At 45.6% G+C, this 26,387-nt stretch overlaps 1 protein-coding gene across 1 annotated transcript in view; it reads right to left on the bottom strand.

The window, feature by feature from the left end:
• Positions 1–30: 30 nt before the first annotated feature.
• The window catches only part of TADA1 (transcriptional adaptor 1), a 47,639-nt gene continuing 21,282 nt past the window's right edge, over positions 31–26,387 (bottom strand). The window contains exons 4-8 of the mRNA XM_083359466.1: positions 12,075–12,172; positions 5,036–5,245; positions 3,260–3,411; positions 2,097–2,259; positions 31–1,017 (exon numbers count right to left, since the gene is read on the bottom strand). Coding sequence (XP_083215592.1) covers positions 865–1,017; positions 2,097–2,259; positions 3,260–3,411; positions 5,036–5,245; positions 12,075–12,172 — 776 coding nt within the window. The 3' untranslated portion in view covers positions 31–864. The remainder of the gene's footprint in view (positions 1,018–2,096; positions 2,260–3,259; positions 3,412–5,035; positions 5,246–12,074; positions 12,173–26,387) is intronic.

The raw sequence follows: 26,387 nt of genomic DNA, 5'->3' as shown, positions 1-26,387 counted from the left end.
CCTATGGTACAACCCCAACTAGTTCTGAGTTTTGTGAAGCTATCATTTGTGGCTAAGGAACTTTTCACCATTCCGTTTGGCAAGTCTTTACTTCATTTAGATATATTGCAAAATACTGCTGAATCACAAATATAAAAAAATCTCTATTCTGTATTTCTGCTGTGAAACATTACATTGGGTGAAGGAGGTTCACTTTTAAAGAGTTATGAATCCTGTTGAAGGATAACTAAGCAAACAACTTGGTTATTTTTGACTTTCAGAGAGGCAAAACATACTTTAAAAGATAAGTATATATTTTAAGGTCTTTTCACAGATTTAAATATTGCTGTTTTTTTTACAGAAAAAAAAACAAATTATTTTTATAATGAAAATTGTCTTGCAACAAAGTTTATTTTAATGAATCAGGACTTCTCCCAATATGTAATAAACCCAAATCATACAAAACAATTACCAACAAAACAAAGCTTTGTGCAGTATATTTACAATGTATATGTTTGTAAAAACAACCTAAAGCAGTAGCTTAGATGGCCTACATATATGGCAAGTGTAGGAACTCTATCTTTGTCGTGCAAATATTGACAAGAGCATCATCTTATATATGAAGGACAGAATAAAAACAAAAATGTGGTTTTTGCTGCAACATCCATTTTCCAGTGGAACAGAAAGATTTCCAGAATTAATGATATTCAGTTTGTTGAAAGTTATCATCAAAGTAGTCGTTTTACCCTTTAATACTCTTCAGTTTGAGTCATATTTCCATGGGAAACATGTTCACGCTTCTGCCTGGAAGCGCTCATAAAACAACGCAAATGTTGAGATTCTAAAGTCAAAATGCCAGCCCCAAAGTCAGCACTTGAAACAGGCTTAGCACATTAGGAGGCCTTCCTTTGCAGCCAACATCTGCCGATGGATTTTGTCTTGCTGAAGCTCCTCGTGGTTTGGATGCCAAAGTTTGAGGATGATCCTTTCAATGTTGAGGGCATAAACAGTATGGGCAGGGACCACTTCCCGGTGGATCTGCAAGTACACAAGTGAAAATCTTACCAGCCACAAATTATTATCTTAAATGTCCACATTCACAAATTGAAACTAGTGATCATATGTTCATAGATGTACAGCATATACCCTTGCAATAAACAGATTGGGGGGGGGAAACAGATGAACATTTTGGATATCTAATATTACTATTAACACAGAAGCATTTCAAGCAAATCAATGAATCTTTCTCACTTGCTTCCTCAGGCTCACCTGATCTCAGTGAGACATTGGTTAACTGCCCAGAGGAAAAAGAAGGGAAATTATTTAGAGCATACAAAACAAGCATCAGGAGCTGTAGTGGAGTAACTGTATAATTGATAGGCAATGTTACAGGGGGAGATCGGTGCTATAATTTTCCATATTAGCCTCAAAATAATCACATTTACTTTATTGGGCCAAACAATATAGAGTATTACACCAGTCTTTCCAGAACATTTTATACTTGCATCTGTGGATACAAATGGAGTTCGCTGGTATAGATACATATTTTACATCATTTTGAGGAGCAGAGTATGGTAGATGCTTTGCATTACATGACTTAATTTTTCAAGAAATGTATCCGCATTTCTTTACAGTTCATAATTTGGATTTAATTGTAATACATTTGTAATATATACAAATATCATGGAGACATTATACAATATGAATATCAGTATAACTAGGTTTGAAAATTTCTCTCTTCCAGTAAAACCTGAAATTTATATTAAAAAAAAAAACTAGCTAAGTGAAGAATATCAGAGGTATCCGGAATATTGTTTATCAATTACCGTAGTTATCTGTTTTCAAAATGTGATTAACAAATTTGAATTGAATTATATTCTTATTCAGATTAAAGTTATGTTACTTCTAGACAATTCACTGTGTTATGTTCTTGTAAGACACCATGAATCTAAAAATGTGGCAGCATACACATTTAAGAACAAATAGAAAGCAAGCTATTTATTTTCTCTCTGGATATTCTTTCCTATCCCCCCATTATTTGGTAGTAACTTCTTTGTCGAACATCTCCATCAGGAGAGCACCAACTGAAATTGAAATACGTAATCTGTGAAAGTTACCTGCAGTGCCTCAAAGAGATCATACATGTTCACTGGGGACAGAGTTGCTGGTGAGGTGTCCCCAGAACAGGCCAAAAGGAGGGCTGCTTGTTGTTCTGCATCATCAGGTGGCAGATGGGAAGCAAGATTTTGACCAGGTGGGGGAGCCAAGCAGGTAGGAGGGCTAGGAAAAGGAACAAGTGGGAGAGAAATGGATTTGGGAAAAAGAAGAGTCCACTTTCGTTCTTCTTCCCACTACTGGCTCAGATTCTCTTCTGAATATCAGAAGCGTGAATTGGCATATAGCCCCCAGCAAGTTACTTGAAGGTCATGCACAACTTCTGGTCTGAATAATGTTGTACAAGATTAAGCTACATGTGGATAAAAATGAAACTTTGGAGTGACATTTAGTGATAGTATTTTTTTTAACAAAACCTAAAGCACATATTATGCACACTATGAAAATATTTACAATTATCAAAATGGTATGAAGGTTAGGGATAATCTAGGTTGTGGTTCTTTATCTATACACAAAACCAAATGATCTAAAATAAATAATAGAAAAATTAAAAGATAGGAAATTCAGGAGAGGCATAACTTTTCTTCATGATTATACAATTCAAAGGGAATAGCACTTAGACTTTTATACCGCTCCATAGTGTTTTACAGCCCTCTCTAAGCAGTTTACACAGTCAGCATATTGCCCCCAACAATCTGGGTCCTCATTTTACCGACCTTAGAAGGATGGAAGGCTGAGTCAACCTCAGGCCCATCAGGATCAAACTCCAGACTGTGGGCAGAGTTGTCCTGAAAAAGAGCCTGTACCACCAGGCTCTTTATGATATGTAACGTGTGATAATACTTGGTCCAAGAGCACAAATGTATAACAAAAGTTTTACAAAGCCAAAAACAAAGAGCAACTGTAACATTAATATACAAAATATTGCAGCAGAACTAGATTTAAATCTATGGTTCACCTTTTATATTACCTGCATGACTATTTGTTTCCCAATAAATACGGTCCCAGAAAATTTGTTTCTTAGTAAGTAATGCCTAGACTGGTCAATTTCTCATTTTTTTTCAAAACTTCTGAATATTAGGATATGTAGTTATTTCTGTTAAAAGGTAAGTTTCATATTCTCAACTTCTCTCTTATGCTGTATTAGTATTAAGCAAATCCTTACCACTCAGTTAAGTTATTGTAAGCAATGACACTATTCTTCAGATACGGCTGTGGATTGACATTGCTTCCAAAGGCATATTTGAAGTGACCGTCCTTCACACGGTAAGCCTTTCTTCTTGATATTACAGAGCTAAGGATATCCTTAAGATGCTTCTACAGAGAAAGAAATATCTATTTATTGCTTGCAAAAAAACCCTCCTGAAGTATACAGTGTTGCCAAGCATATTATCTAATGCTTACACTATGAAGATTGCAACATAAAGGCCACTGCGTGGATTCCCCCTTGCTTCTGGTCATCAATCTGGAATCCTTGCCTATCCCCAGGTATAGCTCCACCGTGAAAGCCCTTTATTTGGATGATGGCTTGCTCTCATTTAACCTCTGGACACACATCTTGTTCCCTTAGATCAGGGGTAGGCAACCTCGGCTTTTTTATGACTCATGGGCTTCAGCATAGCTGACTCAAGAATTCTGGGAGTTGAAGCCCAGGAGCCGAGGTTGCCTACCCCTGCCTTAGATCTATAAGACCCATCAATAGTCAATGAGGTACTCAAATTGGCTCAAAAAGTTGATTCTGTCAAATGTCTAGCTAGCAACAACTTCTGCCTGTGAGGAGCTAATTAAAGATATTGCAAAGAACTAAATATAGAAATAATATTTGTGGATTAAATTTGTCTGAATCCTGCAATCAAAAAAACACAGACAAAATCTGTGTTTTGCAGATTGTATTCATTTGTGGGAAGCCTACATTGGTAAGGCCAATAATTTAGTAAGATTATGTTGTCAGAAATTCTAAGAGTCAAAATTACTAACTCCTGCACCCGGAAACAAGTGAGAATTAACAAGGGCCACCGCTCTTTATTCCTATTTGTTTCTTTCAGGAATAAAAGAAGAGAGATGACATCAAGGTTCTGGTCTGAACATCAAGAGGTGCTACACCAGCAACACAGTCTGTCATCTCCTTCTTAGCGTCCAGGGTCATTTCCAAAAGTCCTTGAAGCAATTTTCCAGAATTATTCATTTTGATGAAAAAGTTAGATTGGCCCCTTCAAACTGTACATTTCACATATGAATAGAAAAGACAGGTGAGCAACACAAATGAAGACATCATTGCACAACATTTTTTTGGATTCTGCATTCTCCAGAGTGTTGTTATAAGAGAACCAATCTGACATAGTGGTTAAGGTGTTGGCCTAACAACCAGGAGATTGAGTTTTAATCCTGACTTAGGTATGAAAACCAGCTGAGTGACTCTAAGCCAGCCATCTAATAAATAAACTTTAAAAAGTCCTTATAAAAGGTTACATAAGGCACTGTCCTTCTCGAAGATTCTGAATTGTAAATAAGAGGAAATAAATCACAAAATAAAGAAGCCATAGGGGAAAAGAGCTTGTCTATTCAAGCTCAACTGAACTTCAGATAAAGCACAAAGAGACAAAAACAAAAGCTTTCTTTAAAAGCAAAAATAAAATTTCCTAAGAAAACAGACAGGCAAATCAAACTTAGGTTAGCCCATACTTTTGTTCCTTAAATAGCACAATCTTACTTTGTCTACACATACTTACAAGAAGAAAGTATTCAATCTTGGCCATATGTGGAAAAATAATCCCCCAAATTAATATTAATAAGCTGACAAAATAGTTTTCGGTTTTCTTGTAAGATGGATATTCTTTTTACGCCTATTTTTAGAAAGGCAGATAATCAGTGCTGAACTTCACATCATACCCAAGGTATCTTGAGTATTCATGACTAAAATTGTCATTGTGTGTAATCTCACCTCTACGGCATAGACAACAACCGTAACTGCTTCTTCAGTGACATTATCCAAGTCATGCTCATAAGCAGTGACAATCATCCTTCCCTCGAGCTGGCTCCAAGTGGGAAGCATCATTGTGTGTGAACAAAGCTTCAGGTCATCATCTTCCTGGTGATCTTTCGCCACGAACTGCTGAGCTCCAGACAAGGGATTCTGGGGCTGGAACCGGTGCTGTAAAAAAAAAAAGGTTCCATTATCTAAACAACATTTAGAGTCAAAATGTTGTGACTTCCGGTGAAGATGGCCAACTGACAATACGCACAGGGAGGGTTCCCTGGGACTCCCTTTGGACTGTCGCTTTTTCAATTTACTAACCGAAGGAATTGCCTTTCCTTCAGTTTATATGACTCTCCTGGGTTAGGAAGAGTTCCAGAATCACCCCACAAGATCCTCCATACAGCAACGGTCTGCAAGGTAGCTTCAGTAGCTGTGCTTCGGAGTGAGTTGGCGAACAGCTGAGGGGGCAGAGCTCCTATCATTTTGTTGTTGAAAAAGCAGCCATTTTGGACTTTACTTTTCAAACAGACAAGTTGTGCCTTTCATTTCTTAATCACTTTTAGGGATTATCATCTTTCTTAAACTAAAAGACGGTCTCTTCAGTCACAGCCTGTTATTCCTTTTTCAAGATGAGCCATTTGGCGGCCTTCTTTATTGTTAAATGACAAAAAAGAGGGCTACTGAAGGCAAGCTAAAATAAGGAAGCATCGGGTATCTTTTTTTTAAACTTTGATGGAGAAAGTTGTGAATTTTATTTTAATGTTTTTAAGTAATTTGTAGCTTGGTCTGCTTTGATATGGGGGAGGGGGGCTAAAACTTTGATTTTTATGAATTCTGATTGGTCAGCAATTCTTAAATAACTTACAAAAAATCTACTCTTTGACCACAAGAGGGAGCTAGGAAGATGGTGCATGGACTTAAGCAAATCATCAAAGGTGTGTTTGAAAAATTCTTTATAGATCAACTGTGTTCTAAGAATGTTATAAAAACTACTCAAATTGCTTCAGAGATGCAATTATGTGTAGAAAATTACCAAACCACTGAGTAATTTCACAAGCAGCTCACAATGCAAAGCACTCCAACTGCAATTTTGGAATACAAACCTGACATCAAACTTTATTATGATAATTTAAGTATAAATCTCACAACACAATTGAAAGAAGGGTACCAAGAAAATCTGCAACTTTTAAGAGGGAAAGTTTGGGATTTTTTCTTTATGCATACTAATAAGTTGGAGAAATCCTTGAGAAAAAGAGAAGTTTATAATTACTCTATAGACATTTTATTTTATGAAGATAAGCTGGAAAGAATGACTTAAACTTAATGAGTAAATTGGAATTAGGATGGATTTTTATCAGTCTGATATATATGTTTTATAAGTTTTATATTTATATGTATTTATAAGTTTTAATGTAAAGTGGGCTTTAATGAAAGTGCATTTTTTCTTTATATACTGTCTAATGTTTAAGTAATTCCTAAAGCTTTAAAAATATTGTTGAAAGTATATTTGAAAGTATGTATATTAAGAGGAAGTTTTAAAAAGCTGTATTAGAATTTACTGATGTTATATTCTTAAAAGAAAAGTTTAGCGGTGGGAGTGACTTAAACTTAATAAGTTAATTGGAATTAGTTGGATTTTTATTGGTTTGATCTATGACAGGGGTGTCAAACTGCCAGCCTGCGGGCCGGACACATCATCCGGAAGCTGCGCCCACCCCATTGCTGGCAATGGCAAAACCGTCCCAATACGTTGCACAATGTCACGTGACATCCTGAGTTTGATGTTTGATCTATGTAATCAGAAGAAAACTTTAATGTTGTTTTGTTTGTGCTTATAAAGAAGGTTTGAATTTGTTTTTTTTTTCTTTTATATATAATTAAGTAATTTGTAAAGCTTGTAAAATATTACTGAAAGTGAATTTTAAAGTATGTATGTTAATAGGAAGTTGAAAAAAGATGTACTAGAACTTATTGAATATAAAAATGTTGTTAAAGAAAAAATTAGTGTTTTAAAACGAATGTTGTGTTTTTCCCCTTTAAGATTAAAGAATCTGAACGAATAAAGAATATAGTGAATTTTGTTAATATAAATGATGATAGTGTATAAAGATTAATAAGTGCAAACATTATATGTGTGTTTGTATGTGTGTGCCTGTGTATGTATCTGTGTGTGTATGTGTGTGTGTGTGTATGTATATATACATACATACACACACACACACACACATCCACAGCAAGGAAGAAAAAGCAGAGATGGTTAAATTGATTGCTTTATCTGAAGAATATATCTAAATTGTTTCTGGATTTTGTGCTTGTGATAGAAAAAAGTGAAACTCTGATTTTGGTTTTGCCAGTTTAGTTGCTATAGAAATGGCTAGTATACACTAATATGTAAAAGTAAGAAGTTGAGCCTGTAATATTGCTATATTTTATTGTGCGAGAGAGTCGGAGGTCAACGCCTTTTCTTTTCTTTTTCTCCTCTACCTCACATTTTCTCTTTCCTTCCCCTATTTTCCCATTATTTTTATTTTCCTTTGTATTTTATATTTTGATAAACTAACAAATTTGTAAATAGGAAAATGTTATATCATTTGTATGTACTGATTATCACTCAGCTACGGCCTAAAGTTAAAAAAAAATAATCATTTTTATATTAGATTTCATTACAGTACCCCCAGGATGCTAATCTGGACTAGGGAGATTTTTTTTATTATCTTCACTAAAAAAAATCTGAAACAATAATTAAAATTCAGTTTCTACCCTTTATGATAATGGTTTAAATGCCTTGAAACTGAGATAGCAGAAATAATTAAATCAGAATCATCTCTGATGAAATAGGTGGCAAATAAATTATAAAAAATAAATAAATAAATAAAATTATTTTTTTTAATTTATTTTTGGGACTTATATGCCGCCCTATCTCCTGAAGGACTCAGGGCGGCTAACAAGAATAAAAATACAATAATACAAAAGTGAAAAAAAGAATCAAACTAGCAGCCCCAATAATAAGTTAAAAACATTTTAAAAATCCCTGTCAGTCCAGGTCAGCCTGATGAAAAATCATTATGAATGCTACTTTAGTGCCCAATTCCTTTTCCATAGCCATTCCCTACCAAACTAGTAAAACTTAAATATTTTATACAATTATAGAAACACAAAGAAATGATATATTTACCATATTTGAGCCTTTGGGCTATAAAATACTCATAATAGTCATCAGGTGCTGCCAGAAGATAGACTGATTGTAAATAACAGCATGACAAACTAGCAACAATGATGCACTGGAGTGTCTGCAAGAAATACCATTTGCCTGCAAACAAGAACTAGTGAGAGCACAAAACAGGCAAAGTTATAGAAAATGAAGAAGTGCTCTGGGACTTTAAAATTCAGATTGACAACAGAGCACCCCAGACTTAATAACTATTCATCCAAAAGACTAAAAGTCTGGATAGTGGATGTTGCAGTAACTGGAGACAAGCGGAATAGAAGAGAAAGGACGGATAAAATCACAAACTACAGAGACCTGCAAATAGGAGCAGATCCAACTGTGGTCAAAGAAAGCAAAGATAGCGTTAACAGTAGTAGGAAACCTTGGGTGCAATCCCAAAATTCCCTGGAGCACCACTGGAACCGACAAAATCACCAACAGTCCATCGTAAAAGGCAGCTCTACTTGGAACAGCTTACATCCTGTGATGGTACCTTTAACAAGCTTGAAGTCTTATCGATTTGATTCCTTCCTGTGCCTTGCAAGAATTCACCAGGGAAGTTGGGGGCACTTGTGTATGTTTAGATTCAAAAGGAAGGCCTGTCTCCCTCCTCTCTATTTTATCTCAATGGGAGAGAAGTTGTCTGTAGTCAACTAATCACCTAATCCTTCTAAGGTCCCCCTTTAGAGATAAGCCGGTTTAGTCTATGGGTTAATTGTGAGTTACTTCTGCTCTCTCTAAAGCTTGCACTGCTCTCACCAAAGGGAAGGCCCCTGCTTCACAAGGGTGTTGTCTAAGCAGTTTTGAAATGGATCAAAGTGATTAGACAACCTTCCTAGCTCTATACAAAACAAGCCAAAAAGTTGGGCAGGAAAGGAATACGTTTGCTGTCCTGTCCACTATCCTCTGTGGTACAGAATTCAACCAACCTAGACTGCTCCGAGAAGGCGTGGGCAACCAGCATCCATATGATTGCCACTGCCCAATGGACAAGTCTATGCAGCCCACTAAGAGTCAAGTTTGATTCAAGAGACCCGTTTTTCTTTTTTCTTACCTGCCCACTCAGAAGGTCTCCCCTACTTCAGCAGCCCCAATTTTAAAGTGTACTGCCCATTACAATGTCTTAATTGCAATCTATGGATCCTAGTCTAGATCTGAAAAAAATGAAGGGAATTCATTCCATTCTACCCTAAATTCTGGAAGACATCATTCGTAGATTAATCAAGAGAAACCACGATGGAAAAAACCTGGAACTTTGAAGTAATTATGTTCTGCAACTCCCCACCCAAAATTATCATCTAGCTCTCATCACATTTTAAAAGCATTTGCAAGTTTTGGTTAAAATCACTTTACTTTTTGCAAATGTTAGTGCTTGTTAGATTGTTCTATCTGTTCCCACTAAAGCTACACATTTTGCTAATTTTATTGCCATTCATTTAGGTTTATATGCCGTCATGAACATTTGCATGGGATAAAACTGCTTCCTTGAAGGAGGGTGTCTTTCCTGCCGCCTTGAAGGAGGCGGTGGTGAGACCCCTTCTCAAGAAGCCTGCTTTGGACCCGGCTGTTTTAAACAACTATCGTCCAGTCTCCAACCTTCGTTTTCTGGAGAAGGTTGTTGAGAGTGTGGTGGCGCACCAGCTCCCTCTGTTCCTGGAGGAAACTGATTATCTGGACCCGTACCAATCGGGCTTCAGGCCCGGACACAGCACGGAGACGGCATTGGTCGCGCTGGTGAATGATCTCTGGAGGGCTAGGGACAGGGGTTGTTCCTCTGTCCTGGTCCTATTAGATCTCTCAGCGGCGTTCGATACCATCGACCATGGTATCCTGCTGCGGCGTCTCAGGGGGTTGGGAGTGGGAGGCACCGTTCTACGGTGGTTCTCCTCCTACCTCCAGGGCCGCTCGCAGTCGGTGTTGACAGGAGGGCAGAGATCCGCCACGAGGTCTCTCATTTGTGGAGTTCCTCAGGGGTCGGTTCTCTCGCCCCTCCTGTTCAACATCTATATGAAGCCGCTGGGTGAGATCATTCGTGGTTTTGGGGTGGGGTATCACCAATACGCTGATGATACCCAACTTTTTCTTTCCACCCCGAACCAACCCAGTGATGCCCTCTACGTGATGTCCCGGTGCCTGGAGGCGGTTCAGGTCTGGATGGGGAGAAACAGGCTTCGTCTCAATCCCGCCAAGACTGAGTGGCTGTGCATATCGGCATCTCGGGTTAACCAAGTTATTCCATCCTTAATGATGGGGGGTGAGGTGTTACCCCCCCCCCCGTTGATAGGGCTCGCAACCTGGGCGTCCTCCTGGATTCACGGCTCAATTTTGAAGACCATATAGGAGCCGTGACCAGGGGGGCTTTTGCACAGGTTCGCCTGGTGCGCCAGTTGCGTCCCTATCTGGACCGAGATGCCCTACGCACAGTTACTCATGCGCTTGTGACCTCCCGTTTGGACTACTGTAACGCTCTCTACATGGGGCTGCCCTTGAAGACCACTCGGAGGCTTCAACTGGTGCAGAATGCGGCCGCGCGAGTTGTAATGGGGGTTTCCCGATACTCCCATGTAACACCTCTACTCCGCGAGCTGCATTGGCTTCCGGTTGCCCTCCGGGTGAAATTCAAGGTGCTGGTTATTACCTATAAAGCCCTACATGGCCTGGGTCCGGGTTATTTGAGGGAACACCTGCTGCCGGCATCAAATGCCCTTCGCCCAGTGCGCTCCCACAGGGAGGGTCTGCTCAGGGTTCCGCCGGTGAGAGATTGCCGGAGGGTGACACCCAGGGATAGGGCCTTCTCAGTGGGAGCGCCTGCCCTCTGGAACCAGCTGCCGGTGGAGCTGAGAATTGCCCCCGACCTCCGATCATTCCGCCGGGGCCTGAAGACCTGGCTCTTTGAGCTCTCGGGCCCAGGCTGAGGAGAAATTTTTAATTGGGGTTTTTAATGTGTACAGGATCAATTTAATATTTTTTAATTTGGTTTTTAACTTTTGTATGTTGGATTTTTTAATTCCCTGTAAACCGCCCTGAGTCCTCAGGGAAAGGGCGGTATATAAATGTAACTAACTAAATAAATAAATAAAATAAATAAAACAAGTCTCAGTTTTAATGCCATCTTCCTTCCTTATCTTTTTTTTTTTAATCACCGTTCAGACCACTGTAAAAATCTTTCACATTTTTCTGAAAGTCTTTCAGTGACTTACATTAAATCAGAGAACTAAAGGTATGCAAATATTTCCTTCTTGTGCTACAACCTATAGGGCATCATTGCACATGGGCTATGTGGCTGTTGCCCAAATTAGAACCAATGTACTGAATTACCCATGCTTTCCCATACTCTACTCTGTGCTGGTAAAGGGGGAAGATTGGAAAGTGTAACAAATACTTGTGGGTGTACCAGGTATTCTTTTTTAAAAAAATCCCATTTATATCCCGCCCTCCTCCAAAGACTCAGGGCGGCTTACAATCTAAGAAGCACAAATCAATGTGCTTAGCAATAGCCTTCATTCTATTTATATGCCTGCTTATTAGGGCTTTCACACCCCCCCCAAGCGGCATTATTACAAAGTCAGCTTAATTGCCCCCAACAATCTGGGTCCTCATTTTACCTACCTCGGAAGGATGGAAGGCTGAGTCAACCTTGAGCCTGGTGGGACTCGAACCTGCACTAATTGCAGGCAGCTGGTGTTACTTCAGGAGGCATTAGCCCACTGCTCTACCAAGGCATTCTGGTGTGATAACAAGGACCCTGAAATGGAGCTGCACTGTGAGTTTCCAATTCTCATAAGAATAACTTACGTCGAACTTCTGCCGAACCGAAGAAAACTTTTTTTTCCCTTTAGGCTTGCCAGGTTTTGGTGCAGAACCTCCTGTCCAAGGCAGAGAGCCAGCACCTTCTGAAATTAAGAAACAAGAGAAAAACATAAAAGTTTTATAATTAGTACATTGCCAAATCGTGCCCTCCCCAATTGAAGTATATCTTAGCTGTTTCCATTTCGCAAGCCATCTCTCTTAATCATCACCTTATCTTATCTTACTGTTAAGTTAGATATTCTCATTTTCATTCCAGATGACTCAACAGTGACATTTTAAACTGTATTTAACATGTTTTCTATCCGACAGAGCTAATGACCAAGTAAAATTTAAAAAATCAGCAGCACGATTAAGCTCTCTAAAGTAATGTATTTTAGGCTGCATTCTTCAGTAAACCTTTAAAATATATCCTATTATTTATATTAGGGGGCCTAGTAAGTGACCATAATACCTACAAACAAAATAGCAATTATAAAACAGCTTTTCTTGATTTGATCTACTGGGGAGAGCCAAGTTCTAGTTCATCCTCAAGTCATCGAACCTCACTGGGTGACTTTGGGCCAGTCACTGTCTCAGCCCAGCCTACTTACAGGGGTGTTGTTGGCTGCCTTGAGCTATATATGCCACTTTGATCCTGAACTAAAAAGCAAGATATAGAAAATATAGCTAACTAAGAATTAATTAAATGCAGTAAGGAAATTTATCGATAAGTAAAATTACAAATAAAATCAGATTCAGATTATCTACCGGAAAACTTGGGAAATGATCGCTGTAATTAACAACCATCCTCCTTCCTCTTTCAATGCAATTCTGCTGATAAGTACAATAAGCAATTACTCTGCACTGGTGGCTAAGGGACCAGGCAGTTAGAAACCAGGAGACTGTGAGTTCTAGTCCCAGTTTGGTCTAGTCTAGCCGTGAAAGCCACCTGGGTGATGTCAGGCCACTTTCACTGCACCTGACTCACCACATAGGATTGTTGTTGTGGGGAAAATCAGAGTAGGAAGTAGATATGTTCATCACCCTGAGTTATTTATAAAAATATTAAGAAGTAAAAGAAAAAAGAAAAAAATACACATTTGGATGAAAGTCCAAAATCCAGCTGTAACAGAACAGGCTTATTATAGTCTGCCTTCTTTGGGGCTGCGGTACTTCCCAGATAAGAAAATAAGACATCACGGATTGGTGCTTTCCTATTCATAAACACAATTAAGGCAAAGCAATGAGAGTGCCAAGTTTGAGCCACTTTCAGGTGGCTAAACTGAAAGCAAAGAATTCCAAAAGAATCAATAAAATTGCAAACATCTTTATATAAATCTATGGGGTGACAGGACTGAAATATTGTGTATAATTCAGGTGATTAATCTTCTAAAAATATACTGCAGTTAAAATCCTTGTTCAATTCAAATAATAAAGGAAATTCCCTCTGAGGAAATGCTGAGGAAGAAATTTAGCTTACTGTCAGAATCCATTTATATCACATTTCATAATTGTATAGGTAGAACAACGTGCTATTACTGGGGATTCTGCCATCTCTCCGAGGGGGGGGGAGAGGATGGTTACTAAAGCGATTTTCAAACAACGGGATGTTTTAACGGGGGAAGGGAGGGGGACAAACAGATCTGGTTTGTGTCTTCATTTACAACTGAAAAAGGGAAGCAATAACCATAAAACCAAGGAGAGTTCCCTTTCCCATGGAAGGACCTGACACCTAGCAACTGACGACAGCCTGACCAAATGGATGAGGGGAGGGACTGGAATGGGAATGGTTTATATAGGATTGAAATGTAACTTTTCTCAGATTCCGTCTTGTATTCCCACAATCGATTCCTTCCTAGTAAACATTTTCCTTTTGGACTAAACTTGCATCCAAGAGTTCTTATTTCCTAAGATGTGGATTGAGGTGGGTCGTGACAGTAGACGGAATCTGCTTTAAGAGTCAACCTGGAAGGGAAAAACCTTACCGGGGGACTTTGCAACAAATACAAATGTCTGGCAACGAAGCAAGAGAGGAGGGAAGCCCCATGGAGGGGGAGTCTTCCCCCCAAATGGAATCCCAGAGACAATGGGAAACTGAAGCAGCATATTCCCCCGGGGAAGAAGCGGTGGAGCAGTACGACCGAAAACCCCGGTGGTCGATGGGCGTTGGAAGGAAAAGTGAGTGGGAAAAGGCTTCGGGAGAAAAGACCCTGAGGCGTAGTAACCACCAACCGGAATGGAGGCAAGAGATGGAGAGTTCCCTGCACGCCAGCGAGGAGGAGCGGATCCTGGAAAAGGCCATTGATCTGATGAAAGCAACCCTGAGTTCACTGAGGGAGGAGAGAGCTGAAAATCGCAACCGAGGCAGCGCCTGGGGACGCAACTGGAAAGGTAACGGAGGGGATCCAACACCTGAAACCCCGGGGCCATCCAATGGAACAGGAATTGCTGCCTCAGCAGTACCCACCCCCCCCCAGAACCACAGATGGGGACCAGGATGAGGAGCGATACCGGCCACGGCGCAGACAACGCTCCAGCCAAAGACTCCTGCCCCTGGAAGTCAAATTCAAGGGGGAGCCATCACGACTGGGATTTTTCCTAACCCAAGTCCTCAGCTACATGGAAGAGTATGGACGGGACATCCCCAGTGACAAAACACGCATCCGAATTGTGCAATCTGCCCTGGACGGGATGGCTGCAGACTGGGTGGTGAACTTGCATGACTCCAATGCCCCAGAACTCAACGACTTCAACCGATTCATGTCATCTTTGAGGCGACGGTTCGAGGATCCTTTGGCTGACCGTAAGGCCCGGGAGAGAATCAAAACGGTGAGACAGGGCAGGCGAGCAGTGGCTGATTATACCCAAGAATTCCGAGCCATTGCCAGCAAGCTGAACTGGCCAGAAGACATCCTCCTTAGCCATTTCAAAGACAGTCTGAACTACGACCTGTATGATGCTTGCCTGCCTCGAGGAGACCCACCCCACCTTGACGACTGGTACATCCTGGCGGAGGAAGTGGAAATAGACCTACTGAAGAGACACCGCAGAGGAAAACCATGGGGCCGCCTGCCACCCGAGCAAACACGCGAGGGGGAAAACCCACCAGCCACAGCCAAAAAATCAACAAGTTGCTTCAACTGCGGGAGAGAGGGCCACCGTGCTGCAGAATGTCGTTCAAAAGCCCCCCCACGAAAACCAGAGGCATCATCCTCCAAGAAGCCGGGGAAGCCCCAAGGCAACACAAAAGAATCTTCCATGAAGGGGACAGAGGCTGTAGAGTCCACAATTCCTGCCAGGAACTGGGACTGGACTCCGGCCTGCACCGCAGGGACGGTGGACAACTCGGAAGACAGCTCAGAGGGAGAACCATTGGTAAGTGGACCCCTTCCACCCATACTTAAGACAGTGACTATATTAGCTTCCCCTATGCCTGAAGCAGCCAAAATAAAAGCTCTGATAGACTCTGTGTGCATCCGCTGCCTTATCAGCCCAACGCTGGTGGAGAGATTGAGCATCCCAGTGAGGAGGCTAAATCATCCAATCTCTTTTAGTCAATTAGATGGGACAATAGCAGGGGGAGGACCAGCCACCCTAGCCACTTTACCAATCCACCTATCACTGGGGCCCCATGAGGAGGACATAACGTTTATAGTGGCCCCAGGCATGGAATGCCCAATGATCCTAGGACTGGAATGGCTGAAGAAATGGAACCCCGGGATAAACTGGAGGACAGCAGAACTCAACTTCCCAAAGGGGGGGCAGAAGAACGTAGACTCCAAAAGCACCCCTCCAACCCAGAGGGAGGAGACAGCAGCAGTGGGGAAAGAGAAGGGATTACCAGAGATACCAGAGGAATACAGGGACCTGGCTGAGGTTTTCAGTGAGGAAAGAGCAGATGAGCTTCCCCCCCACCGCCCCACAGACTGCACCATAGAATTCAAACCTGGGGCAAAACTCCCAAAACCCAGGATGTATGCCATGAGCCCAAGGGAAATGGCAGAAATGGAGAGATTCATAAAGAAAAACTTAGAAAGAGGATTTATTGAGCCTGCCAAACCCAAAGTGGTCGCCCCGGTTCTGTTCAGGGAGAAGAAGGATGGGTCCTTTCGTTTGGTTGTGGACTATACAAATTTGAACACAATTAGTGAATGTAATCTGTACCCCCTTCCCCTAATGAAGGATATGTTATCCCACCTATCGAAAGGAAAGATTTTTACCAAACTAGACCTGAGGGAAGCATACTACCGTATTAGGATTAAGGAAGGAGACGAATGGAAGACTGCATTCAACTGCCCAATGGGGTGCTATCAATTCAAAGTATTGCCATTCGGACTGCAAGGGTCCCCCGCAGTCTTTATGCAATTAATTAATGACGTGCTGAGAGAGCACCTATATAAGGGGGTCCTGGTTTACCTCGATGACATCCTTATCTTCACAGAAACCAAAGAGGAACATATCAAACTAGTCAGAGCAGTTCTGAAGAAGTTGCGAGCTGCCCACTTATATGCTAAATTATCGAAGTGTGAATTCCATCAGGAAAAAATCGACTACCTGGGATATCGCATATCTCCAGAGGGCATCGAAATGGACCCTGAGAAGGTCAGGGCAGTACTAGAGTGGGCACCCCCGCCGCACACGGAAGCAATTGCAAAGTTTCCTGGGGTTTGCAAACTTCTACCGCCAATTCATCCCCGCATTTGGCCAAATAGCCATGCCCCTCACAAATTTGTTGAAAACGAAGGGGGGGTCACCCGTGAAACCCAGCCAGCCTCTGAAATGGTCAATGGAATGTCAAGCAGCATTTGAGAGGCTAAAGAGACTTTTTTTACTGAACCTGTCCTAAAACACCCAGATCCCGATAAACCTTTTGTAATACAGGCAGATGCGAGTGATGTAGCGGTAGGAGCCGTACTATTACAAGAAAATGATGGGGGGACATTGCAACCATGCGCATACACATCCAGAAAACTCACAGAAACAGAACAACGCTGGCCAATATGGGAAAAAGAGGCATTCTCGTTGAGGTGGGCATTACTAACATGGCGCCAATTTTTAGAAGGAAATAAAATACCTTTCCAGGTCTGGACAGACCACAAAAATTTGGAAGCACTAAAAACGCCCAGGAAGCTCACTCCTAAGCAAGCCGCTGGTCCCAACATTTTCACCAATTCAATTTCACTCTCAAACACTTACCGGGGGGAAAGAACTTCCTGGCAGATGCATTATCCCGCATGCCTCAATATAACATCACAAGAGTTACTGACTTTAAACCACTTGTACCGGAACAACAACTGGCAGCACCAGTCACCACCAGGGCACAAGAAAAAATGAAGCCGAAGGTAGATAGCCAAACTGGAATAGAATTCAGGAAATCTTTGGAAAGTGATGAATGGTTCCAGAAAAATAAACATGTGTGCACAATTAAAGATGGACTGCCGTGGGTGGGGGAGAAGCTATATATACCTGCCACACAGAGAATCAATTTCATGCAACTGTGCCATGATACAAAATCAGCAGGACACTTTGGCTTTGTAAAAACCTTACACTTAACTAAAAGGCAATTTTGGTGGCCATCTATGAAAAAGGACATAGAAAGCTATGTGGGTAGCTGTCAAATTTGTGCGATGGCCAAAAGACTGCAAGGGAAACCGCCAGGCCTGTTACAACCGGTGGCAAACCCCTCAGCCCCATGGAAAGAAATAGCCATGGATTTTATCGTAGAACTGCCAGAAAGTAATGGAAACACCGTAGTCTGGACTGTCACAGATCTGTTCTCTAAGCAAGTACACTTCATAACTTGCAAAAAAATCCCGACTGCAAAAGCATTAGCAAAACTTTTTGTACAGCATATTTACAGATTGCACGGGGTACCACAACGCATCATATCTGACAGAGGGGTGCAATTTACATCGGCATTTTGGAAAGAATTTTTATCCCTCTTAGGAACCACCCAAGGACTGTCATCTAGTCACCATCCTCAGACAGACGGAGCTTCTGAAAGACTTAATAATATACTTGAACAATATCTGAGATGCTATATTAATTTTCAGCAGTCCGACTGGACGGACCTACTGCCTTTTGCAGAAGTAGCATATAATAATGCAGTCCACTCAAGCACAGGTTACACTCCTTTTCAAGTAGCTACAGGCCAGAGTTTCAACCCAATACCAGAACTAACCCCAAAAGAACCGGTTATCCCTGATCTGAAGGAATGGATTGCTCAATTACAAAATACATGGCCAATCGTTAGGAAAGCGTTGGAAGATGCCAGAAAAGCATACAAGACACAGGCAGACAAAAAAAGAACCGATCCCACACCATTTAGGGTAGGAGAGATGGTATATTTATCCACAAAATACCTGAAATCACTCCAACCCTGTAAAAAACTAGGACCAAAATATATTGGACCCTTTCCAATTAAAAGAATCATAAACCCAGTAACAGTTGAATTAGAACTACCCAAAAATCTTAGACGAATACACCCAACCTTCCACTATTAAAGAGAGAACAACAATCTCCACTACGAGAAAAAATCCCACCACCACCACTCCCCATCATGGTGGAAGGAGAACAACATTTTGAAGTGAAAGAAATCTTAGATTCCAGAAAACACCATGGAACGATACAATATTTAGTGGCATGGAAACACCTCCCCTCCTCAGAAAACGAGTGGGTTAACAAACTCCATGTTAAAGCACCTAAGTTGCTTAAGAGGTTTCATACAGAATATCCAAACAAACCAGGCTAACATTTATATGGTTTCTTTCCCCACAGATGGACTCATCTTTTTTCTGAAAGGAGAGCCGAATGTCAGAATCCATTTATATCACATTTCATAATTGTATAGGTAGAACAACGTGCTATTACTGGGGATTCTGCCATCTCTCCGAGGGGGGGGGGGAGAGGATGGTTACTAAAGTGATTTTCAAACAACAGGGGATGTTTTAACGGGGGAAGGGAGGGGGACAAACAGATCTGGTTTGTGTCTTCATTTACAACTGAAAAAGGGAAGCAATAACCATAAAACCAAGGAGAGTTCCCTTTCCCATGGAAGGACCTGACACCTAGCAACTGACGACAGCCTGACCAAATGGATGAGGGGAGGGACTGGATGGGAATGGTTTATATAGGATTGAAATGTAACTTTTCTCAGATTCCGTCTTGTATTCCCACAATCGATTCCTTCCTAGTAAACATTTTCCTTTTGGACTAAACTTGCATCCAAGAGTTCTTATTCCCTAAGATGTGGATTGAGGTGGGTCCTGACACTTACAGCAGAAGTTCTTAAACTTTATTTTAATATAGGACAATATTTTAATAATGTTTATTATCCTTAATCTAATATATAGGCAGGATTATATTATGTTATGTTATGTTATGTTATGTTATGTTATGTTATGTTATGTTATGTTATGTTATATTATATTATTTATTTATTTATTTATTTATTTATTAGTTTTTATAAACCGCCCTTCTCCCGAGGGACTCGGGGCGGTGTACAGAGGAAGGACGAAGAATACAGACCGAACAATAAAATAATAAGAAACACTAATGAACACAAACTGGGACCCCAATTAACGCTATCATGCCAGGCCAGCCTGCTGGAACAAAAAAGTTTTTAAGTCGCGACGGAAGGTACGGAGGTCAGGGGCCATCCGGATTTCGGTAGGTAAGGTGTTCCAGAGGGCTGGCGCACCCACTGAGAATGCCCTCCCCCTGGGGGCCACCAGCCGACATTCCTTGAGCGGTGGCACCCAGAGGAGGCCCTCTCTGTGGGAGCGCACAGGACGGTGGGGTGCTGACATCGGCAGAAGGTGCTCCCGTAGGTAGTCCGGACCCATGCCATGTAGGGCTTTGAATGTCATTGTTAGCACCTTGAACTTCACACGGAAGGCAACCGGAAGCCAGTGCAGCGCACGGAGGAGAGGTGTGATATGGGAGTATCGGGAGGCTCCCAAGAGTGTCCGTGCTGCCGCACTTTGCACCAGTTGAAGCTTCCGAGTGGATCTCAAGGGCAGCCCCATGTAGAGAGCGTTACAATAGTCTAGGCGAGATGTCACAAGGGCATGGGTGACTGTACGTAAGGAATCCAGGTCTAGATAAGGCCGTAGTTGGCGAACTAGTCGAACCCGGGAGAAGGCCCCCTTGGTCACAGCTCCAATGTGGTCTTCCAGGGAGAGCTGCGAGTCTAGGAGGACACCCAGGTTGCGGGCCCTATCAGCAGGGGGAAGTAACTTGTCCCCAATGTTAAGCAGTGGGACGTTCTGAATCTCCTGGCTTGCCGGTACGTACAGCCATTCAGTCTTGTCCGGGTTCAGTTGAAGCCTGTTTCTCCCCATCCATTCCCGGACCGCTTTCAGGCAGCGGGACATCACGTCTAGGGCATCACTGATATTGTTAGGAGTTGAGATAAAAAGCTGGGTGTCATCAGCATACTGATGGTACCCTACTCCAAAACTGCGAATGATCTCACCCAGCGGTTTCATGTAGATGTTGAACAGGAGAGGCGAGAGGACCGACCCCTGAGGGACTCCGCAAGCGAGAGGCCTCGGGGTCGACCTCTGTCCCCCTGTCAGCACCGACTGCGAGCGACCCTGGAGAAAGGAGGAGAACCAACGCAGAACCGTGCCTCCCACTCCCAGTCCCCTGAGGCGTCGCAGCAAGATACCATGGTCGATGGTATCGAAAGCCGCCGAGAGGTCTAATAAGACTAGGACAGAGGAATGGCCCCTGTCCCGGGCTCTCCAGAGATCATTCATCAGAGCGACCAATGCCGTCTCCGTGCTGTAGCCCGGCCTGAAACCCGATTGGTACGGGTCTAGATAAACCGCTTCATCCAGGATCTGAGGAAGTTGGTGCGCCACCACGCTCTCAACAACCTTCGCAAGGAAGCGAAGATTGGAGACTGGACGAAAGTTATTCAAAGAGGATGGGTCCAAGGTGGGCTTCTTGAGGAGAGGTCTCACCACCGCCTCCTTCAAGGCGGTGGGGAAGTGACCCTCACTCAGAGAAGCAGAGATGACCGCTAGGAACCAGCCTCGTGTCGCCTCTCGAGCTGCATAGGCCAGCCAGGAAGGGCACGGGTCCAGTAAGCATGTGGAGGAGCTCAACCTTCTCATAATCCTGTCCACTTCCTTAGGAGTTACAGGATCAAATTCTTCCCAGATGACGTCGACAAGACTGTCCATGTCTTGTTCTTCCATCTCAGCCCAGTTGGAGTCCAGACCAGTTCGAATCCGAGCGATTTTATCCAGCAGATATTGACCAAATTCCTCGGCTCGACCCTGCAAGGGTTCCCCCCTCACCTCTTGGTTTAATAGGGAGCGAGTCACCCTGAACAAGGCAGCCGGGCGATTATCTGCGGACGCGATGAGGGTGGAAAAGTAGTTGGATTTTGCCACCCTTATCGCAGCGAGATAAGACCTGGTGAGGATTCTTAGTCGCAATCGGTCGGATTCGGATCGACTGGACCTCCAACGGCTCTCTAGGCCCCGTCTCCGACGCTTCATCTCCCGGAGCTCCTCGGTGAACCATGGGGCTCGCTGGGATCTGCGCCGGGTCAGAGGCCGCAAGGGTACAACTCGGTCCAGAGCCTCCGTGGCTGCCTTTTCCCAGGCTTCCACTAAGGCTTCCGCCGAGCTGTGAGCAGGGGGTGCATGCGAGTCCCTAAGCGCTGCCTGGAACTTACCAGGGTCCATTAGGCGCCTAGGGCAGTACCATCTGACTGGCACCGTGCACCCACGGTGGGGGGTGGCAAGGGGGAAGTCTAGCCGCAGGAGGTGGTGATCGGTCCATGACAGGGGCGTAATAGTTGTGGCACCCCCACCGACATCATCACGCCACCGTCCAGACAAGAACATCAAGTCTGGGTTGTGGCCTCTCTCATGAGTCGGCCCAGAAATTATTTGCAACAGGTCCATGGCCGTCATGGAAGCCATGAACTCCCGAGCCAGTTCGGACGATCCTCCCAGGGACGGTAGATTAAAGTCGCCCAAGACCATGAGTCTTGGGAATTCAACTACCAACCCTGAGAGGACATCGAGTAGCTCGGGTAGGGCCGCCACTGCACGATTAGGTGGTAGGTACGCCAGCAGCAGACCCAACTGCGCCCCTGGGCCGAATCTCAGTAGGAGAGACTCACACCCGACCATCTGAGGGACGGTGGTCTCTCGCGGGCTAAGGGATTCCCTGATGATAACTGCCACTCCCCCGCCCCTCCCATGAGCCCGGGGCTGGTGCAGTACCTTGAAACCTGGCGGGCAGAGGTCAACCAGAGGAACACCCCCCTCTGGGCCCAGCCAGGTTTCCGTGATGCAGGCCAGGTCCGCATGCTCACTCTCCACTAGGTCACGAATGAGGTGAGCTTTGTTAGCTGCGGACCTTGCATTCAGGTAGACCAGCCTTAGCATGGGAGGGTGCGCACCTTTGCTCCCGGGTCCTCCGGGGGAGAACAGAGGGTCGGAGCGTCTCACCGCCTGTACAGGGCGGAGATGACACTCCCGGTGACGATACGGCCCTCTGTCTGTGCACCTTCTGCCATTCCCCACCATCCTAGGGATGGGACGTTTGTCAGTACGCCACTGGGTGTTATCGGCGACTGGTCCTCGTTGTACGCCGTCGCGAACGGCCGTGGGCCTGGCATGCATTATGGTGGCTGGAAGGCGTGCCTTTCCCGCGCAACCATAGTCTTCTCCCTCCCCCCTCCCTAACCCCACAAAAAACTTAACTAAGAACTTAATCCAGGAGGGGCCGGAGGCTCTGCTCTGCCCCGGCCCCCTGACCGGCTTCCAGGCGACTGCGGCAACATCTCTGCCCTGCCCCAGCCCCCGTACCTGTTCGACTCTGGCGGCTTCCCCAAACGACCAACGGAGGCGCTGCAGACCACCTGGGTAGCGGAGGCGGCGGCATCGTCGGCAGCGGCGACGGCGAGTACCCCGCGGGGCCCTAGCCTGTCATCTCCCCACGGGCCCGAACACCGGCGGGGGCAGTGGCGATGGGGCGCCTCTAACACGCCCCCGAGCCGCTGCAACTGCTGCAGCCATCCAGAGTGGGGCCGGTGCCTCCATCCTCGGCTCCCTATTATGCCTCCCTGGACAACAGCGACGTCAGGGATGTTCAGGAATCAGGAAAGACCCCGCGGATCAAATGGATCAGCTAGGCGGCGGAAGAGACAGCCGCAGCAACCGGGACTGGAGTCGTTGCCCTGCTTCGACCTCCTGGCCTGCTCCTGATCAACGGCGGCTTCTCCCTGGGATCAAGGAGATGCCGCAGGCCGGCTGTACGGACCCGATCGACCACCACCGAGGGGCCTTTGACAGCGGCGCTAAACTTCTCCAGGCCCCGGTCACCCAATCTCACCGAAACCCCTCGACAGCAGCACCACTAGATGCGGCGGGGCGTCCACGGCCCGCACCCTGGGTGCCGACACTATCTCCGTGCCGATCAACACCCCTAAAGACGCCAGGATGCAGCTGATCGTTGGAGATGACGGCGACCAGACAACCGAGGCCATCAACATCTGGCCTCCTCCAGCTCCGAACCCCCCCCCCTGCCCTCCCTCGCCCCACAGGACATGATGGGCCTGGGTGCAAGCCACGGTGGCAGAGTGGCCTGTCCTACACCTGCAGCCCCATAGAGGTGAGAGCTCTATGGGGTATGCTTCACCCAGAGTGGGTCCTGGACCACCCCCAGAAGCAGAATCACAACCCATCGTGAGAGGATGGGGGAGTGGCCTGCTTCTGCGGTTCACCCAGCCAAGTGGCAGTGGCTGGGTGACGGTCCAGATACCCACCTACCCGACTAGACCCTCCTTCTAATGCTCCACCCAGGGGACCGCCTTCCCAATGCTCCCCGATGCTCCCTATGCATCTTCAATATTCTTGCATAGACCTTCTCGCCCTCAGGAGTTCCCCCCTCTCCTGGGTTCGTCCTGCCTTCATTACATCAAACCTCGATGACGGGCCCGACCTTTGGGCCTCTGAGAGATGGCCAGGCAGGGTCAGGGGCCTCCATTACAAGACCAACAAGAGGCCCCTGGTTAAGTTTCTTGTTAAGTTTTTTGTTGGGTTAGGGAGGGGGGCGGGAAAAGAGTATGGCTGCTCGGGGAAGGCAGGCCTTCCGAGTGCCATAACGCAGGCCAGGCTTGGTGAGAAACGAGGACCAGTCGCCGACAATATCCAAAGGTGCACTGACGAACATCCTATTCCCAGGATGGTGGGGAACGGCAGAAGGTGCACAAACAGAGGGCCGCATCATCACCGGGAGTGTCATCTCCGCTCTGTACAAGCGGTGAGACGCTCCGACCCTCTGTACTTCCCCGGAGGACCCGGGAGCGAAGGTGTGCAGCCTCCTATGCTGAGGCTGGTCTACCTGAATGCCAGGTCCGTAGCTAACAAGGCACATCTTGTTCGTGACCTAGTGGAGAGTGAGCACGCGGACCTGGCTTGCATCACGGAAACCTGGCTGGGCCAAGAGGGTGGTGTCCCTCTGGTTGACCTCTGCCCGCCAGGTTTCCAGGTGCTGCACCAGCCTCGGACCCACGGGAGGGGCGGGGGAGTGGCAGTTATCATCAGGGAATCCCTTAGCCCGCGAGAGATCACCGTCCCTCAGATGGTCGGGTGTGAGTCTCTCCTACTGAGATACGGCCCGGGAGCGCAGTTGGGCCTGCTGCTAGCATACCTACCACCTAATCGTGCAGCAGCAGCCCTGCCTGAGCTACTCGATGTCCTCTCAGGGTTGGTGGTTGAATTCCCAAGACTCATGGTCTTGGGCGACTTTAACCTACCGTCCCTGGGAGGATCGTCCGATCTGGCTCGGGAGTTCATGGCTTCCATGACGGCCATGGACCTGTCGCAAATAATTTCTGGACCGACTCATGAGAGAGGCCACACCCCAGACTTAGTGTTCTTGTCTGGACGGTGGCGCGATGATATCGGTGGGGGTGCCACGACTGTTATGCCCCTGTCATGGACCGATCATCACCTCGTGCGGCTAGACTTCCCCTTTGCCACCCCCCGCCGTGGGTGCACGGTGCCAACCAGATGGTACCGCCCTAGGCGCCTAATGGACCCTGATAGGTTCCAGGCAGCGCTGGGGGACGCACATGCACTCCCTGCTCACAGCTCGGCAGATGCCTTAGTGGAAGCCTGGGAGAAGGCAGCCACGGAGGCTCTTGACCGAGTTGCACCCATGCGGCCTCTGACCCGGCGCAGATCCCAGCGAGCCACATGGTTCACCGCGGAGCTCCGGGAAATGAAGCGTCGGAGACGGGGCCTAGAGAGCCATTGGAGATCCAGTCGATCCGAATCCGACCGATTGCGATTAAGAAGCCTCACCAGGTCTTATCTCGCTGCGATAAGGGTGGCAAAATCCAACTACTTTTCCACCCTCATCGCGTCCGCAGATAACCGCCCGGCTGCCTTGTTCAGGGTGACTCGCTCCCTACTGAACCAAGAGGTGAGGGAGGAACCCTTGCAGGGCCGAGCCGAGGAATTCGGTCAATATCTGCTGGATAAAATTGCTCGGATCCGAACCGGCCTGGACTCCAACTGGGCTGAGTTGGAAGAACAAGGCATGGACAGTCTTGTCGACGTCACCTGGGAGGAATTTGATCCTGTGACTCCCAAGGAAGTGGACAGGATTATGAGGAGGCTGAGCTCCTCCACATGCTTACTGGACCCGTGCCCTTCATGGCTGGCATATGCAGCTCGAGAGGGGCACGAGGCTGGTTCCTGGCGGTCATCTCCGCTTCTCTGAGTGAGGGTCACTTCCCCACCGCCTTGAAGGAGGCGGTGGTGAGACCTCTCCTCAAGAAGCCCACCTTGGACCCATCCTCATTGAATAACTTTCGTCCAGTCTCCAATCTTCGCTTCCTTGCGAAGGTTGTTGAGAGCGTGGTGGCGCACCAACTCCCTCAGATCCTGGATGAAGCGGTTTATCTAGACCCGTACCAATCGGGCTTCAGGCCGGGGTACAGCACGGAGACGGCATTGGTCGCTCTGATAAATGATCTCTGGAGAGCCCGGGACAGGGGCCATTCCTCTGTCCTAGTCTTATTAGACCTCTCGGCGGCTTTCGATACCATCGACCATGGTATCTTGCTGCGACGCCTCAGGGGACTGGGAGTGGGAGGCACGGTTCTGCGCTGGTTCTCCTCCTTTCTCCAGGGTCGCTCGCAGTCGGTGTTGGCAGGAGGACAGAGGTCGACCCCGAGGCCTCTCGCTTGCGGAGTACCTCAGGGGTCGGTCCTCTCGCCTCTCCTGTTCAACATCTACATGAAACCGCTGGGCGAGATCATTCGCAGCTTTGGAGTAGGGT

The sequence above is a fragment of the Vipera ursinii genome (assembly GCF_947247035.1).
Source record: "Vipera ursinii genome assembly, chromosome: 3".
Taxonomy (NCBI): Eukaryota; Metazoa; Chordata; class Lepidosauria; order Squamata; family Viperidae; genus Vipera; species Vipera ursinii.
This window is presented reverse-complemented; position numbering and strand designations above follow the sequence as displayed.